Here is a 17,271-nt window from a genome sequence, read left to right as displayed (position 1 = left end):
TAAGATATTACATCATCACCGTCATCTGGGCACCCAGGTAATTTTCTTGCAGGAGATTCATCTTAAACTTTCTGATCATTTGAGGCTGAGAATAGGATGGATATAGTACAGACTTACCACTCTTTATTTTCAGGCAAATCGATAAGAATTGCTTTTTTGCTACACAAGTCTGTTCCTTTTCTACACTCAAATAGTATTTCTTTTTTTTTTCTTTTTCTTTTTTTTTTTTGTGTCCTTGCCAGCTTCTCAGGCAAATCATATAGTTGATGTAGATGCCCATGTCGGCTGTTCAGATTTACTTTACAAAAGAGAAGTGTAGGATACTTCTCTTGTTGCCTTATTTGTATTTGACTTTATTAAATGTATTTATATTATCATTTAGTGCAGCCGGGCCGGAGCAGGAGGGGATAGAAAGAGAAAAAAAAAGAAGACAGAGGGGGAAATTGTGGGGACAAGAGGGGGATTAGACAGAGAGACAAAAACAACAACAGCAAACAACAACAACAATAGAGCAACATCAGCAAATATGACATGTACAAATATGATGGTAAAAGTAATAGCAAATAAGCAGTTAGCGAAAAATAAAAAATAATACAGAAATGACAATGAGCATTATTACACTACAAATGGATCAATACAAATACCAATAGAAATAGCGCTATTGATAATGAACAATACCAATAATTTACCTTTATTATCAACAATACAGTTGTTTAAATGCAACAATACATATACGTTATGATAACTTGAGATACGAAAGAATGCAGAAAAATGGAGGGGGAGAAAGAGAAGCAACCTACATTAACCTTGTAGATTGTTATAGTCACAATAGGTTAAGCTTTGTCAGTGTGCCATGTGTTACACCCAGTTTACCCTAGGGCAACAACGTTAATATATGTTTGATGAAACGTGATTATGTGCATGAGTGTAAGTATGCATATGTACTTGTATATGTACAGAATGTGTATATGTGTTTGTATAATGAATGTATATGTACAGAATGTGTATATGTGTTTGTACAGTGAATGTATATGTACAGTATGTGTATGTGTATGTTTGTATATTGAATGTGCGTGTGGATGTACGAACATTAGGTAGGTAAATATGTACTGTATTTGTGTATGTATGTGGGAGCGTAGGTACCTATGTACGTATGTGAGCATATGTGAATTTGCATGTACAATACATTCGACTCCCAGAGTGCGTGGGAGCCAGAGCACGGCCCCATCACCCCCGAGAGCCCAACCCACAAACAGGAGGCGTGGTGCCCAGGGAACCAGGGACCACCGCCCCCACGCAGCCAAGCCGGCCAGCGACAGGAACTCCAGAGCCCGGCCCACCGTACCGCCCACAAGGGCCAGCAGCAGGCCGCAGACAGACGCACCCGGCAGAGGACAGGGCACGAGAAAAGCAGGGGACAGCCAGACCCCAAGCCAGCGAGAGACCACACCCCACACGGGCAGAAAGGCGAGACGCCCCGCCCGAGGGACCCAGAGACTCCCCGCAACCGGACGGGAAGACGGCCCCCGCCCCACCGGCAACCGGGCCCCCACGAGCCCACCCCCCACCCAGGCACAGGACCACCCAGGCACAGGGCCACGGGAACCACCCACCCCACCCGCAGGGACCCCAACGATGGAGATGGAACAACCAGCAACCGCCCCGCCGAGCCCCCCCCCTGAGGGAGGGGAAAAATTAAAAAATAATATTAATAAAATATATTAAAAAAAATAAATAAATAAATTTTAAAAAAGAATTAAAAGAAGATCACAGACATGCTGACAAACAAGGTCACTACCCCAGCAACTGGCCGACTCGCAGCACCTCGGAATACCTTGCAGCACCAAGCTACCACAATTGACGCAGGGACTAGGCCCCAACCAAGACGGGCACCCGGAAGGGATGGACAGCGGCACCCAGGAGCTCCAGACACGCAGTTCGGATGCAGTAGCCTGAGGTGTCGACCCCCGTCTGACAGGCAGGCCCAGAGCGTACCCCCAGAAATATACATACATACATACATATATACATACACATACACACATACATGTATACATACCCACACATACACATATATACATATACATACACATATGTACACATACACATATATATACATACATACATACACACACATATACATACATATACACAGTTCGTCAGCCCCGACAGCCATCACGCGCGCGCGCTGCCACCAGTCACAACATCAGCCACACCCTTGCACCAGACCCAGCAGCCACGGGCGCCCACACCACAAACAAATGGCAGCAGAAACAGCAGCCGCAATAACCCTAGACAGCCAGCACCAGTCAATCAAATCAAAGCGATCAAAAAAAAACTGCGACCAGCAACCACACGCCACCAGGACCACGGAGACCAGCCGGCACCAGCCCGCCAGTCAGCCCGAACGCCAACACGCAAACAAGAGACACCAACACCCCACCCCAACCCAAACCCGCACAAACACACCACCGCCCAAACAACCGAGACACAGCATCCAGACCAGACACGGGGGCTGCGCCGCCACCACATCAAGTCACCAACAGAGACCCCACAGCGCAAGGTAGGGCCACACGGGCACGGACCCCACCCAACAGGAAGTGAGACCCGCGCGACGCCACACACAAATAAATAATAAGATTTAAAAAAAAAAAAAAAAAAAATTTTTTTTTAAATAAAATAAAATAAAAATAAGTAAATAATAAAAATAAAAATAATAAATACATTAAAAATAAAAAAAATATATAACAATAATAAATGAATAAAAGCCTGGCAGGCCACCAGACCGCAGTCCCCGCCGGCCGACGAGGCAATGAGGGGTGCGCCGAACCCCAATCCCCCCATGCATGTGTACAAGGCCCCCAGAGTGTCTACTGTGTAGTTAAAATTAGGAGGTCAGCCGTTACAGCCGACCTCCAGTCCCTATTGATGTGTGTACTGTAGCGTGAGTGAGATATGTATGCTTGTGGGAACTAATAATGCGATTAAAATTGGGGGACATCAAGGTCATGGTGGGTCCCAACCAAGCCAAGCCCCCCAAATCCTAAGTGTCTAATATGCAGCTAAGATTGAGGGATGGACGAGCAGGGGACAAGACAGGAGGACTGGAGCCCCATTGGAGGCATCCTCAACCCCCCGCCATGCCTCCCCGCAGGACAATCCCCAAAGTCCTATATATGTGTGACTGTGTGCGCTATAAGTAGGAGGAGTAGAGGGCCCGGACATCCCCCCCAGTCCACGCGGCCGACAACCAGGAACTACGGCCAGGAGGCCGCCACCCCCCGCCACAGCCCGTGACCCACACCAGACCACTTTAACGTGACGCTACGCGAGCCCTCCCCCCGCCAAACAAAGCCATCCCCCGCCCGCCCCAACCCAACCCTGCAGAGCCCATACCGGCAACCAAACGCAGAAAAACTGCACAGCCCCCACGCCCAATGCAAACACCGCATCCCGGCCATCCACACAGCAACGTGCCTATACGAGTACCGGCCAGGGGAAGGAGCCCCCCAACGGGGGAAGAAGCCAATGCATCCCGTCCGCACGCCAGCCCCCAAACCAGCCGGCAAGCCAACGCCAGCCAGCCCCACAACCCCACAAGCGCACAGACACCAGCCACAGTCCCCCAACCACTCCAACCCAACACAGCGATGCCAACCGCTGGTATCACCGCAGCAACCATCACCACCACCGCCCGTCCGCAGTGCAAACACCTGCGGCCGCCGAAACCAAAACAAAAAAGCGACCGACCCCGTAAACCACAACAACGCACACCCCCGGCTACCACCGAGGCCACCAACCCACCTACCCCAACTCATCCACAGCCAGGCCAATTGAGCCACCGGACATCCACACCCATGCACACACCTACACATTCATATACACATACATACACACATACACATATACATACATATATGCATATACATATACATACACATACACACATATACACACGCATGCATATACATATATACACATACACATCCACACATATATACACATTAATACACCCACACACATATACATAAGCCCACATATACACAACACATACATACACAACACAAAAAAAAAAAAAAAAAAAAATAGAAAGAAAAGAAAAAAATAAAATAAAATAAAAATAAACCCTTTAAATAAAATAAAATAAATAAAAATAAACAAGAGGCCTGGTCGCCAACAGTGCCCAACGCCACCAAACCCCGCAGCCCTTCCCGCACGTCCAGGCCCCCCCCGCCCACCACCCACCAGGCATCCCATCCGGCAAAAAGCCATAAGGGCCCAGCCCTGCGCCCACAGCCGGCATGCCACGGCACCTCAGCAGACCCGGCGCCGCGATCAGCAATGCACACCGGGGCAGCGACACATACATATGTACCTACATACATACACACAGATTTCACCATACATATATACAAACGTACACACACCCACATACACGCGTACCCATATATAATTTAACAGAATAAGTTATTTAAATAGATTAAAAAAAAAATAAAAAAATAAAAAAATATATATATATATATACATATATACACATATATATACACATACATACATACATACATATATATATATATACATATACATATATACACATACATATACATACATATATGTATATACATATACATATATACACATACATATACATACATACATATACATACATACATATATATATATACATATATATATATATATATATATATATATATATATATATATATATATATATATATACCGTATTTTCCGCACTATAAGGCGCACCGGATTATTAGCCGCACCTTCAATGAATTACATATTTCATAACTTTGTCCACCAATAAGCCGCCCCGGATTATAAGCCGCGCCTACGCTGCGCTAAAGGGAATGTCAAAAAAACAGTCAGATAGTTCAGTCAAACTTTAATAATATATTGAAAACCAGCGTTCTAACAACTCTGTCCCAAAATGTACGCAAATGTGCAATCACAAACATAGTAAAATTCAAAATGGTGTAGAGCAATAGCAACATAATGTTGCTCGAACGTTAATGTCACAACACACAAAATAAACATAGCGCTCACCTTCTGAAGTTATTGTTCATTCGTAAATCCTTCGAATTCTTCGTCTTCGGTGTCCGAATTGAAAAGTTGCGCAAGCGTGGGATCCAAAAATGGCCGGCTCCGTCTCGTCGAAGTCATCGGATTCAGTGTCGCTGTTGTTGTGCAGCAGTTCTGTGAATCCTGCCTTCCGGAAAGCTCGGACCACAGTTGTGACCGAAATATCTGCCCAGGCATTTACGATCCACTGGCAAATGTTGGCGTATGTCGTCCGGCGCTGTCTGCCCGTCTTAGTGAAGGTGTGTTCGCCTTCGGAGCTGTGTGAAAAAAGCCACCCGGCCTCTTCGCGTAAACTTCCCTTAACCACTCGCTCATCTTTTCTTCATCCATCCATCCCTTCGAGTTAGCTTTTATGATGACGCCGGCTGGAAAGGTCTCTTTTGGCAAGGTCTTCCTTTTGAATATCACCATGGGTGGAAGTTAGCATGGCAAGCTAGAACCACAGTGAAGGATGACTTCTCATTCCCTGTGGTGCGAATATTCACCGTACGTGCTCCCGTTCCACAGTGCGGTTCACAGGAATATCAGTTGCTGTGAAATACGGTAGTAATCCGTGTGCGGATGGAGAGATTGCGTCTTTTTATGAACCGGATCCTTGTCGCTTAGTAGGAGCCATTTTGTGGTCTTTACAGATGTAAACAGGAAATGAAACGTACGGTGATATCCGCGCGTTTTTTCTTCTTCTTCCGGGGGCGGGTGGTTGCTTACAGTAGAAGAAGAAGCGCTTCCTGTTCTATGGGGGCGGGTGCTTTCCTTGGCGGTTGCTTGCGTAGAAGAAGAAGCGCTTCCTGTTCTACCGGGAAAAAAGATGGCGGCTGTTTACCGAAGTTGCGAGATCGAAACTTTATGAAAATGAATCGTAATAAAGCGCACCGGGTTATAAGGCGCACTGTCAGCTTTTGAGAAAAATTGTGGTTTTTAGGTGCGCCTTATAGTGCGGAAAATACGGTATATATATATATAAAATAAATTAAAATAAATAAATAAAATTAATAAAAAAATAAGGGCGTAGTAAAACACAGGAGGGGGACTCCCGCAGGGCAGTCGGGCAGCACCGCCGGGGCCCCAACAAGGGAGGCAAGCAGTCCCCCCAACCCGGCACCAGGCAGGCCCGCACAGCCGCAGCGCAGGGCGACCCCGGGCAGACCCCGCCCCGCGCCCCAGGGGAAGGAGGAAGCCCACGGACACCCGGAGCCAGAGGGGCACGAGCCGACCCCCGCCCGACAGTGGCAAGACCCCAGCCCCACGGGCGCAACCCCCCGCCCAACCACCCACGGGAGGGACAGCCCCCCCAACCAACCCAAGGCGGCCGCCCACAGCCCCACCCGCACCCCAACACCCGCCCAGGCACCCCCACCCACCCCCAGCCACCAGACCACCCACGGATCGGCCCGCCAGGCCGGAACCAGGAAACACACCCCAGGCCCACCCGACCCCGCGGCACACGGCCCCCCGGCACCCAGGACCCCCCACCCACGGAGCAAGACCCCCGGGACAGAGCCCCAGCCCCGGCCCCCAAGGGAGTCAGGTCAGAAAATTAATTAGCGGTGCCCAAAGAGATCGGAATTCTGTCAGTTGTTGTTTTGATTCAGCAGACATTCTTTCCATAACTACATAATCTAATAAAATGTTTTTGTAAAGGTTTATACATAAATTATTTTTTGATTTCCAATTAATGAGAATAGTTTTCTTGGCGATGCCTAACGCATTTATAAGGAGGTATGTTTTGTTTATATCAAGATCAGTTGCGGAGAGATCACCCAACAGGCAGAGTGCGGGGGAGATGGGAATAGGAATCTCTAACGCTAATGATAGGTTCTCGCACACTCCAAGCCAAAAGTTACTCACGGGAGAACAGGACCACATTGAATGCAAGTAATTATCTATCTTATTATCTGAGCAGTGTACACAGATGTTAGAGTCAGCTAAACCCATTTTATACATTCTTAGACCGGTGTAATGTATTCTGTAAAGTATTTTGAGCTGAATCAGTCGTACATTTGGATTCTTAATCAAACGAGTAGTATTGAGGCATATTTGTTTCCAGAATTCTGGGTCACAGCTTGTTGATACGTCTGAGTGCCATTTAGAAGTTGGAATACTTATTGTGTTATCTATTTTTGATAAGAGAGCATATAATTTGGATAAAGCTTTGGGGGCAGATGTTTTGAAGAATTTAACGGTCGTAGGATTACTTTCCCATGTTGTTTTGTTGAATCTTGCGCTGATTACAGATTTGATTTGTATATATTCTAGAAATTTATTAGGATTGATTGCATATTGTGTTATTAAACTTTTAAAAGAGATAAAACTGTTTGCATTGATGATATCCCCAAGGCATCCGACTCCCTTATCATACCATATTGGAAAGTTCAATGGCTTCTTGTTTAAAAGAAAATCAGGATTATTCCAAATAGGCGTAAATTGGCATGGAGTGAGCGGGGACCCAGTTATTTTCAAAAACTCCCACCAAGCTGTTAAGGTAGTGCGTATATTAATACTTTTAAAGCAGTTGTGTTTTCGGAGAATTTGGCTAATAAAGGGCAAGTTAGAAATTGGGATCTCCTGGCTAAGTGATTGTTCAATCTCTAACCATAAACTATCTAATAAAGTGGGATTGATCCATTTTAATATATATTGTAGTTTATTTGCAAGGAAATAATAGGAAAAGTTTGGGAGTTCTAGACCCCTATGTTCTTTGGGTTTTTGTAAAGTTTTAAGGCTGATTCGTGCTGGTTTACTCTTCCAAAGAAACTGATTGATGTGTGAGTCTAGTGACTTAAACCAGATTTGAGAAGGTTTGGTTGGAATCATTGAAAATAGATAATTAACCCTAGGCAAGACCATCATTTTCACGGTAGAAACCCTTCCCATAAGTGAGATTGGCAGTGTTTTCCAACGCGCCAGATCATCCTCAATCGATTTTAAGATTGGGGAGTAATTCAAGCGATTCAGATCTGACAATGTGGAGGAAATATTGATTCCCAGGTATTTAATGTTCCCTTTATGCAGTGGAATCGATCAGCATAAAGGCTTATTTTATGATGAACGGTTGCGGTATGGATGCCTTTAATATTTGCATGCTGTCGAATAGCAGTTGCAAGAGGTTCAATAAATATAGCAAACAGTGACGGAGAAAGTGGACACCCTTGCCTTGTGCCCCTCATAAGATTAAACCTTGGAGATATTTGGCTGTTCGTTCTAACCGAAGCTGTAGGAAAACTATATAGGACCTTAATCCATTCTATAAATGAGTCTTCAAATCCAAATTTCTGTAGAGTAGCTAGAAGAAAATTCCAGTTCACTCTATCAAATGCTTTTTCAGCATCTAATGAAACAACAGCTGTTTTTAGATTATGAATAACAGAATAGTCTATCACATTGAGTAGACGGCGAACATTGTTGGACGATTGTCTCTCTTTGATGAAACCTGTTTGATCAGGATGTACTATATATGGAGTGACATTTTCTAATCTTTGAGCTAATACTTTGCAGATAATTTTAAGATCAGCATTAATCAGGGAGATTGGCCGGTAACTGGATGGAAGTGTTGGGTCTTTATCAGGTTTTAGCAAGAGACTGATCGTGGCAGAGTTCATATTTGGAGGAAGGAATGAGTTTTCTTTAATCTCTAAAGCCATTTTCATAAATATCGGAGCTAGCAGTGACCAGAATGTTTTGTATAACTCCACAGGGAACCCATCAGGCCCTGGTGCTTTATTGTTTGGCATCTGTTGAAGAGCATCGTGTAGTTCGCCTACAGAAATAGCAAGATCTAAATTTGATACCTGCCTTGTATTCAATTTAGGTAAGTCTATACCATTGAGAAATGTCTCAATGTCTGAAAGAGATGGGTCAATCTGGGGTGTATACAAGTTTCTGTAAAAGTCTCTAAAGATGGAGTTAATTTCCTCAGGAACATGTGTAATAATCAAATAGTATTTCTGATCCCAAAGGGAGGTGTGTTATCGTCACTGGGCAGATTTCTGGATACTATTCTCCCTTCTACTATTAATGCAGTTCAAACCCGGTTCATACGGAATAGGCACTCGTTTTCTACTCTACGACGTCTTTTCGATGTATTGTATGATGTAGCTGCTCTAACACTGAAGAGGCGTGGATATCTATGGATACTGAAAAGACATTTGACCGAGTGGATTAGAATGATCTATTTGATGTCCTGGAGAGATTAGGCTTTGATAACAGTTTAATTTCATGGATTAAGCTCCAGTGTTCATCTCAGTCAGGGCAAACAACATTCAATGCTAATATTTTCAACTTTACCATTCCACACGGCAGGGCTGTCCCCTGAGCCTATTGCTTTTTGCTCTTGCCATTGAGCCTCTGTCAATAGCGTTTTGTACAAACCTATTCATTACGGGCATATGTAGACACAATGCGCAAGTAAAATTCTGTCTGTATGAAGATGACCTCCCTTTGTATGTCTCGGACATCTCCATCTCTGTCCCGGCTACAGTATAATTTTTGTGGGTTACTTGTTTGGAGGAGAGAAAAAAGAACATTTGACATGTGATTCATTGTATTTCCTGACTGTATGTCAAAAATCCAATAAACAAAATGTAAAAAAAAAAAGGAAAACATTTTTATGAATTTTTTTTTTTTTTAACATACAATTCAAGGAGAATTGTCCACTCGGTTGAACAACATTTGTTTGAACTTCACTTGTCAACACTATAAAATGTGCTGTTATGATCTTTAACAATGTAAATATATAACAATACTGTTACAAAAACATTTAGGCTCCTTACTTCTAAAATTGTTTTTTAAAATGCAAATATAAAAATATGCACAATGTATTGCTACATCCTAATTACAACTCATTTTAAGTACGGTACCAATTAGAGGTGGGGGAAATAATTGATTATTAGATGCATCGCAATTTGGACATGGACGATTATAAAACCGATTAGTAAACGTCAATAATGGATAATCGATTTATTTATTGTAAATAAAATAATGCAGACAGTTCTAAAATGTGTCTGATTGCAGCGAGCCACCTCACCGAGAGATACGGCCAGCTCCTTTATTATAGGGCTCTTTATGCTCCAGTTTTGAACACATTTTCATTAATTTAATAAATGTGGGAATTAATTTAACTGTTTCCTATTACAAATGCACTGTTTTGTAAAGTTGCAAGTAAAAAACGCTTATTTAGTGAAATGAAAAGAAATGTAAAACTGCATCAATATACATAAATTAAAGATGCATTAATAATGGATTTTAATCGAATTGTAGCTCCTGAATCGTAATCGAATCGTTAGGTGTCCATAGATTTCCACCTCTAGTACCAATAAAATTACTTGATTTGAAGCCAAAAAGTTACTGCAGATTAAGTATTTACCTAAACATCAAAACAGTTGCAGCAATACTAAAAATTGCAGTTAAAATATGGACGGCAATGCTTAAAGATTGATTAATTATAATTTTCTCTAATCAGAAAATCAATACTCAGAAATGTTAATTATATTACTCTTTGGATGTTGCTTAACATCCTTATATTCGAATACCTGCAATGGTCTCCTAGAGTAAAAAAAAGTGGACAGATATTTTTCTGCTGCTTTACACTTCAACAGTTGACCAATCGGTGGCAGTGTGTGACAAGACACAAGTGTCCACTGTAGCAACTTTGAAATTCAAGATTCGAGCTTATTGAAGACAACAGCTTTTGATTAATATAGCTGTCCACTACAGTGGCAATTATGCACAAAAGGGTTCAAATTAGACAAAGTATGACTAATTTTGATTTTAACTGTTTGTTCACATATGTATTATTTTTTGGATAACTTTCCTTCCTCATGTCTGTATTTGTAGGTGAGGCAAAATGTAGTTTTTCTTCTTCTAAAATAAACGGCATTGCATCCGACTTAAAATATCCCATTTAGCTTATTTTGCTAGATAAAGAAAGAACTTCCAAGATATTACCGGTAACTAATTATGATACAGCAATTTAACACTGCGGCATACAACTATGGCAAACATAGTCATACCGATCTATAGTTTTTGTAGAGCTTTTGTTTGATCCAGAGTGACATGTCCATATGTACAGTGCCTACATTTTTGAAGCCAATAAGGTCATGATGTTGACTAGAGTAACCATAACATTTGTTGTGAGTCAGTTCTATTAAGTATTAGTCCTTTGAATAATTTTTTTGTGCCTGGATACGCGATGACGTCACCTGTCTCAACATCTGATGACAGCAAATGTCCCTGCAGAAGACCTGGTGGCAGCTCCTCCCTCCACAGGCTTATGTCACCTACAATACCCCTTAAAATCCTCTGACAGAGCAAGAGGTAAAAGCTACCCGCACTGCTCAGCTGCAACATGAAGACTCTGAACAATCGGGCCGGCAGCCACCTGACCAGCCAGGTTGAGTGTGAGTTGGAAAATATGGGTTCGTGGGTGAACCAGGGCTACAGCGGTTCCCCACCACCGTTGCCTCGAGCTGTCAACACCGTCTACAACCCTAAGCCCCCGTTTCAGGGCTCCATGGAAAGCATGTACAATGTGGACACCACGAGCCCGTTCCCAGGAGAGCCACAGTTGGCTGATAAAAGCCTCATGAAGGAGCGCAGAGGGTGCTGTTCTTTCATCAAAGGTAGGTCATCTTATGACTTAATCAAATATACACAGTAGCACTCCGTTCCCAGAAGAGCCACAGTTGGCTGATAAAATCCTCATGAAGGCTGCTCTTCTTTCATCAAAGGTGGGTCATCTTATGACTTAATCAAGTACAGTAGCACTCAACTTCATGTGAAGGATTGCAAAAGTATTTCCTAAATTTGTTCAACAACAGACATTTCTTTTTTTGTTAGGCTTGTGGGGCACAACACTGACTGAGAACACGTCGGATAACAGGGAACTGTTTGTCCGCACCACTCTACGAGAGTTAATGATCTATGTGGTGTTTTTGGTGGATATTTGTCTATGTGAGTAATCATATCATCTCAATTCAATGCACTCCCTTGAAGTTGATGAAACTAAAATGCATTCATATTTTGGTACAATACTTGAAATCCTTGATTCAGCCCAATAAAATGTCCAAAAAAAACAATGCATAGTATACTTGCAGTATTAGCAACCCATCCTGGTCCAAATTTTTTTTATGCTTGCAAGTCATGGCTATTAAATGTGCCATTGATAGTGCAGTGGTTCACACAGCTGACAAGTAAGCAGATTGCCTACTGCCTGCCAATGTGTTCAACCATTGCCTACGCAGATTGCTCTGCTGCTCAAGCAGTACCTGAGATCATTTTTTTGAAAGATTTTTGAAGTTATGATACGGCAAATTTACCGGAAACTATTTAAAAGCGAGAGGGCGCAGAGAAAGAAAGTTGCTGGGGGAAACGGTTGACAGGCATTTTACTTGTAAAAGTATCCTAACTTTCTATTATCATAATATAATGTAACAATATAAATACACACTGAATTAGAGTTGTGGGATATAAATGAGATAAATTACAAAGTGAACAAACGTATCGTCAATACAATGTAGCATTCTAGTCTAACATCCCTCCACAGTGCAAAGTCACTTCTAAGTCAGCAATCTTACTACGTTTCTTACAAGTATCATCCCAGGAGGATGAGGAATACCTAAACATTCTACACTACAGACTGCAGAAAGATATGATAACTGCTAACCACAAGTTAGAACTCTTGAACAACAAAGGTGGGCAGAACGAAACAAATAAACGGGAACGGTACAAAGTATACCAATATTGGGTCGATACTAGGGTTAGATTGATAGTTTTATTTTCAAAATATTTTTTCTCGTTTTTGTTATCGTTTACAAACCCAGGAGGACACTAAGGGCAAAATCCAACAGATTTATATTAGAGCCAATCATAGGAAATTATTGGCTGATGATGATATTGTTACATAGGCATCCTGCGTTTTTGTCTGATTATAATTGTGATGAAAAATGTGACCATTCAATGATCTTGGAAATTTAAAGTAGCAGTATCAGCATTGATAACCAAAACTGCCCCTGTAAATTCATACCCAAATTTGTAGAATCACCAAAACTAATGTAAAGTATCCAAACAACAGAAGAATAAGTGTTTATTACATTTCAATAGAAGTGTAGAAGTAACCAGATATTAACAGTAAATTAGCAAGTAGATTCATAATAGTTTTGAGAAAATAATACAACTGGAAATTGCGCAATTTGTTACCGCATACGTCAGCAGCCAACAAAGAAGCTTACCTAACCCATTTTGAAATTATTCCATTATTATTCACATACTAAATAATACATCGTGATATTGATTTTAGGCCACATCACCTATCCCTACACTGAACTGTGAGATAGTTGATTAACCCAAATTACCAAATGTTTTCCCTTGTTTGATATTTAAAAAAAAATCAAATGAAAGTGTATTACAGAAATCCTTTATGCAGACTATAAATACCCTCCCCATCCTTCCACCTGAGAGCGCCTTTGTCCATCCGACCATTAGCTGTTAAAAGGGACATGACCACAGCACTCTTGCCTTTTAGTGATAAGAGCATTCAACCTCGTCTATTGTTTCTTTGTGTGAGTTACATTGACATTGTTTGATGAGGGCTATTTGAGTCAGGACGGTCTTCTCTCTCCTCAAACAAATTACCAAACCCTTTAATCTGGATCCAATTGATAGCTGCGATATAAACACGCCTAAACAACAAATGTTCAATGTGTCCTGCGTGTGAGTGAGCGCTCTTATCTTGGGACGACTGAATGCACTGATGTTTAGAGAGGAGCCTGAGCAAAGCCAGATAGGGATCAGTGTTAAGGCTTTAACAATGTCATGATTTTGTCTTTCAGTGACATACGGCATGACCAACTCAAGCACCTACTATTACACTAAAGCCATGACAGACCTGTTTGTCAATACAGCCGGCGAAAGTGGGGTAAAGTTTCAAACCATTAGCACAATGGCCGATTTCTGGACTGTGAGTATTTCTGGATATTCCTTTCTTACGGTGGTTACCACGTAAGAATCAGTGACATTTCCAACATGTTTCTTTGGGACTAGTTTGCCCAAGAACCACTTCTAGATGGACTCTACTGGACCAAATGGTACAACAATCAGTCCATGGACAGTGGAGACCAGTCCTTCATCTACTATGAGAACATGTTACTGGGGCTCCCCAGGATGAGGCAGATCAAAATCAAGAACAACTCCTGCAAGGTTCACAAGGACTTCCAGGATGAGATCACAGGATGTTATGATGTCTACAACGACAAAAAGGAGAACGATCTCAGCTTTGGCCTGATCAACGGCACCGCGTTAGCTACTCCTTTTTGTCACTGCAGGTTCAACGCTGAATTTGTTCTTCTTTAGGTTTGAAATATCCTACCTTTTGCTCTGCAGATGGAGCTTCAACACTGAGAAAGCCATCAAGGGTTCCTCTCACTGGGGCTTGCTGACCACCTACAGTGGAGCGGGATACTACCAAGACCTAGGTCGGACAAAGGACGAAAGTACAGTTGTACTGAGAGAGCTGGAGGAGAACCTTTGGCTGGACCGCGGAACCAGGGCTGTCTTCATTGACTTCTCCACTTACAACGCAAATATCAACATGTTCTGCGTCATCAGGTACAAACTGCAATCACAAATTGATTAGTTCCTACATTCTGTTTACCTTTGCTTTGTCGACAGGTTGGTGGTTGAATTCCCAGCAACTGGTGGAGCGATCCCTTCGTACCAGATCCGAACTGTCAAATTGATTCGATACATCAACTACTGGGATTACTTCATCCTTGGCTGTGAGATGATCTTCTGTTTATTCATCCTCTATTATGTTGTAGAGGAGATTCTTGAGCTTCGAATACACAAGTTTTCGTACTTTAAAAGCATCTGGAACATACTCGACATAGTGGTCATTCTGGTAAGAGCACACAATGAACACTAGAAAGTTTAAATAAGATTCATGCACTAAAATATGTTTATTTTCCAGCTTGCCATCGTTGCCATTGTATTCAATATCTTCCGTACTGTCAAAGTTGACAAATTGCTTGGAAAATTGTTGGATCAACCTGAAACCTACGCCGACTTTGAGTTTCTGGCATTCTGGCAAACACAATACAACAATATGAATGCAGTCAATTTGTTCTTTGCATGGATCAAGGTGAAGTACTGCCATATTGCACTCTCAGCATTTAGTAGTTCTAAAAGAATGTGTGTTCTTCTTGTCCATGTAGGTGTTCAAGTACATCAGTTTCAATAAGACCATGACCCAGCTGTCTTCCACACTCGGTCGCTGTGCAAAAGACATCGTAGGCTTTGCTATAATGTTCTTCATTGTGTTCTTCGCGTATGCTCAGCTCGGATATCTTCTCTTTGGTACAGAGGTTGAATCCTTCAGCACCTTTGTCAAGTGCATGTATGTCAGCAACAGGAGCCTATCAAAACAATGTGGCGCACAGGCTAAATCACTATCTTTTCATCATTTCCCTGCAGCTTTACCCAGTTCAGAATCATTCTAGGAGACTTTGATTATGACGCCATTGACCGCGCAAACAGAGTCCTTGGGCCAATTTATTTTGTAACCTACGTTTTCTTCGTTTTCTTTGTTCTGCTGGTAAGTCATTTTGGTAAATTGCTGGTAAATTAGATCGTAATCTGATTTATTTTTCCATAGAACATGTTCCTGGCCATCATAAATGACACATATTCTGAGGTGAAGGAGGAGCTCTCATCCCAAAAAGATGAGCTCCAGATTACTGACATCATCAAACAGGTAACATAAATGGTGAAGTGGGATATGATGATATGATTGTGTATCCTTTGGGTTATCTTCTGATTTAGAGCTATATGAAGACATTCATGAAGCTGAAACTGAAAAATGAGAAAATATCCGACGTTCAGAGGGCTCTACGGTCTGGATCTGGCGAAATTGAATTCAAAGATTTTAGAGAAACCTTGAAAGAGTAAGTCTTAAAAGGGAGAGCATCTTGATGTCCCAAAGTTTCGAAAGGAATCCTCACCCCTCTGATAAATTTACAGGATGGGACATGCTGATCATGAAATCTCTGCAGCTTTCTCTCAGTTTGACCGTGACGGTAACCAAATTCTAGACGAAGATGAACAAGAAAGAATGAAAACAGAATTGGAAGAAAAGAGGGTCTGTCGAAAAACATGAACTAAATCTGGAACATCTTCATGTCAAAGACTTTTATGTAAAAGTATGATACAGATTTATCTTAAATTTCACAGGACGCCCTTTGTGCTGAACTCAACAATCTTGGAATGAACTATGGGAAAGATTTAGGAGCAAAGGTTCCTGTGACCTTAAGTGAGCAGAAGAGCAACACTGCTCACCACTATATGGATCGGGAACAGTTTCTGAGGTGACATTGATAGTTGAACCATAACATTTGACATGAATTGAGTTACTGTACCTTGACTTTAGCTTTCTGTCAATGGCAGATTATCCAGGCAGGTCCTCCACCTTGAAAGCGCCATGTCTGGCATCACAGCCAAGATTGAGTTGATTTTGGAGAAAACGGGGATAAAAGATGTACCGGTAACTGAAGGAAATAAAACCACTGGCAAACAGACCAATCATGTAAGTATAGATGCATTTATCTACACTACTTATTAAAACATTTGGGATACAGTGGTACCTCTGTTTTTATACGCCCCGCTTTGACAGAAATTTCTGCCAAATGGTTGCCAGTTTTCGTATACCGTCTCGGTTTTCGCACAGCCAAACATTGCACATTAGTTGGTCTGCCAGCTTGTCACTACACGGAATCGAGCGGCCAAACAAAGAATCCCATGCCTTTGTGACTTAAGTCTTTTTGTGTTATTGATACACTGCGTGAGGCCAACAATCCTCATGTGTCTTTAATACAAAAGATGCCTTAGTGAGCAAGCTCTCACCTCCACCCGGAAATCCGTATAGCACTGCTTCATTCTGTAGTTCTTTGATAAATAATACTATTATAACAAGTCTGTGTTCTTGTTTTTTGTTAGAATGACTGCAAAAATAACCCACTTTTTGACAAGAAAATTGGACGTAACACTTAATGGCGAGAAACACTATTGAAATAAAAAAAGAACTCAGAACATACCTTCAAGATTAGTATTTTTGGGTGTCTGGAACGGATTCATGGGTCTGGGGAATGGGCATGGAAATTTTCCGACATGAAAAATTGCTTTAGT

General features: G+C 42.1%; 1 protein-coding gene across 2 annotated transcripts in view; it reads left to right on the top strand.

Annotated features, from left to right (window-relative positions):
• Window positions 1-17,271, top strand: part of pkd2l1 (polycystic kidney disease 2-like 1) — a 40,643-nt gene that overhangs the window by 22,572 nt on the left and 800 nt on the right. Inside the window, exons 2-15 of one of the 2 annotated variants that reach the window (XM_061962140.1) lie at window positions 11,335-11,717; window positions 11,935-12,048; window positions 13,926-14,053; window positions 14,137-14,390; window positions 14,476-14,700; window positions 14,764-14,992; window positions 15,062-15,232; window positions 15,306-15,487; window positions 15,565-15,685; window positions 15,746-15,844; window positions 15,913-16,034; window positions 16,111-16,228; window positions 16,321-16,454; window positions 16,534-16,672. In XM_061962140.1, coding sequence (XP_061818124.1) covers window positions 11,444-11,717; window positions 11,935-12,048; window positions 13,926-14,053; window positions 14,137-14,390; window positions 14,476-14,700; window positions 14,764-14,992; window positions 15,062-15,232; window positions 15,306-15,487; window positions 15,565-15,685; window positions 15,746-15,844; window positions 15,913-16,034; window positions 16,111-16,228; window positions 16,321-16,454; window positions 16,534-16,672 — 2,310 coding nt within the window. In that variant the 5' untranslated portion in view covers window positions 11,335-11,443. Of the gene's footprint in view, window positions 1-11,334; window positions 11,718-11,738; window positions 11,826-11,934; window positions 12,049-13,925; window positions 14,054-14,136; window positions 14,391-14,475; window positions 14,701-14,763; window positions 14,993-15,061; window positions 15,233-15,305; window positions 15,488-15,564; window positions 15,686-15,745; window positions 15,845-15,912; window positions 16,035-16,110; window positions 16,229-16,320; window positions 16,455-16,533; window positions 16,673-17,271 lie in introns of those variants that run through there. The other variant, XM_061962151.1, reaches the window with a different exon arrangement.

This window comes from Nerophis lumbriciformis, linkage group LG02 (genome assembly GCF_033978685.3).
Source record: "Nerophis lumbriciformis linkage group LG02, RoL_Nlum_v2.1, whole genome shotgun sequence".
In the NCBI taxonomy this organism is placed as follows: domain Eukaryota; kingdom Metazoa; phylum Chordata; class Actinopteri; order Syngnathiformes; family Syngnathidae; genus Nerophis; species Nerophis lumbriciformis.
The sequence above is the reverse complement of the archived record's forward strand: the minus strand, read 5'-3'. Positions and strand labels throughout refer to the sequence as shown.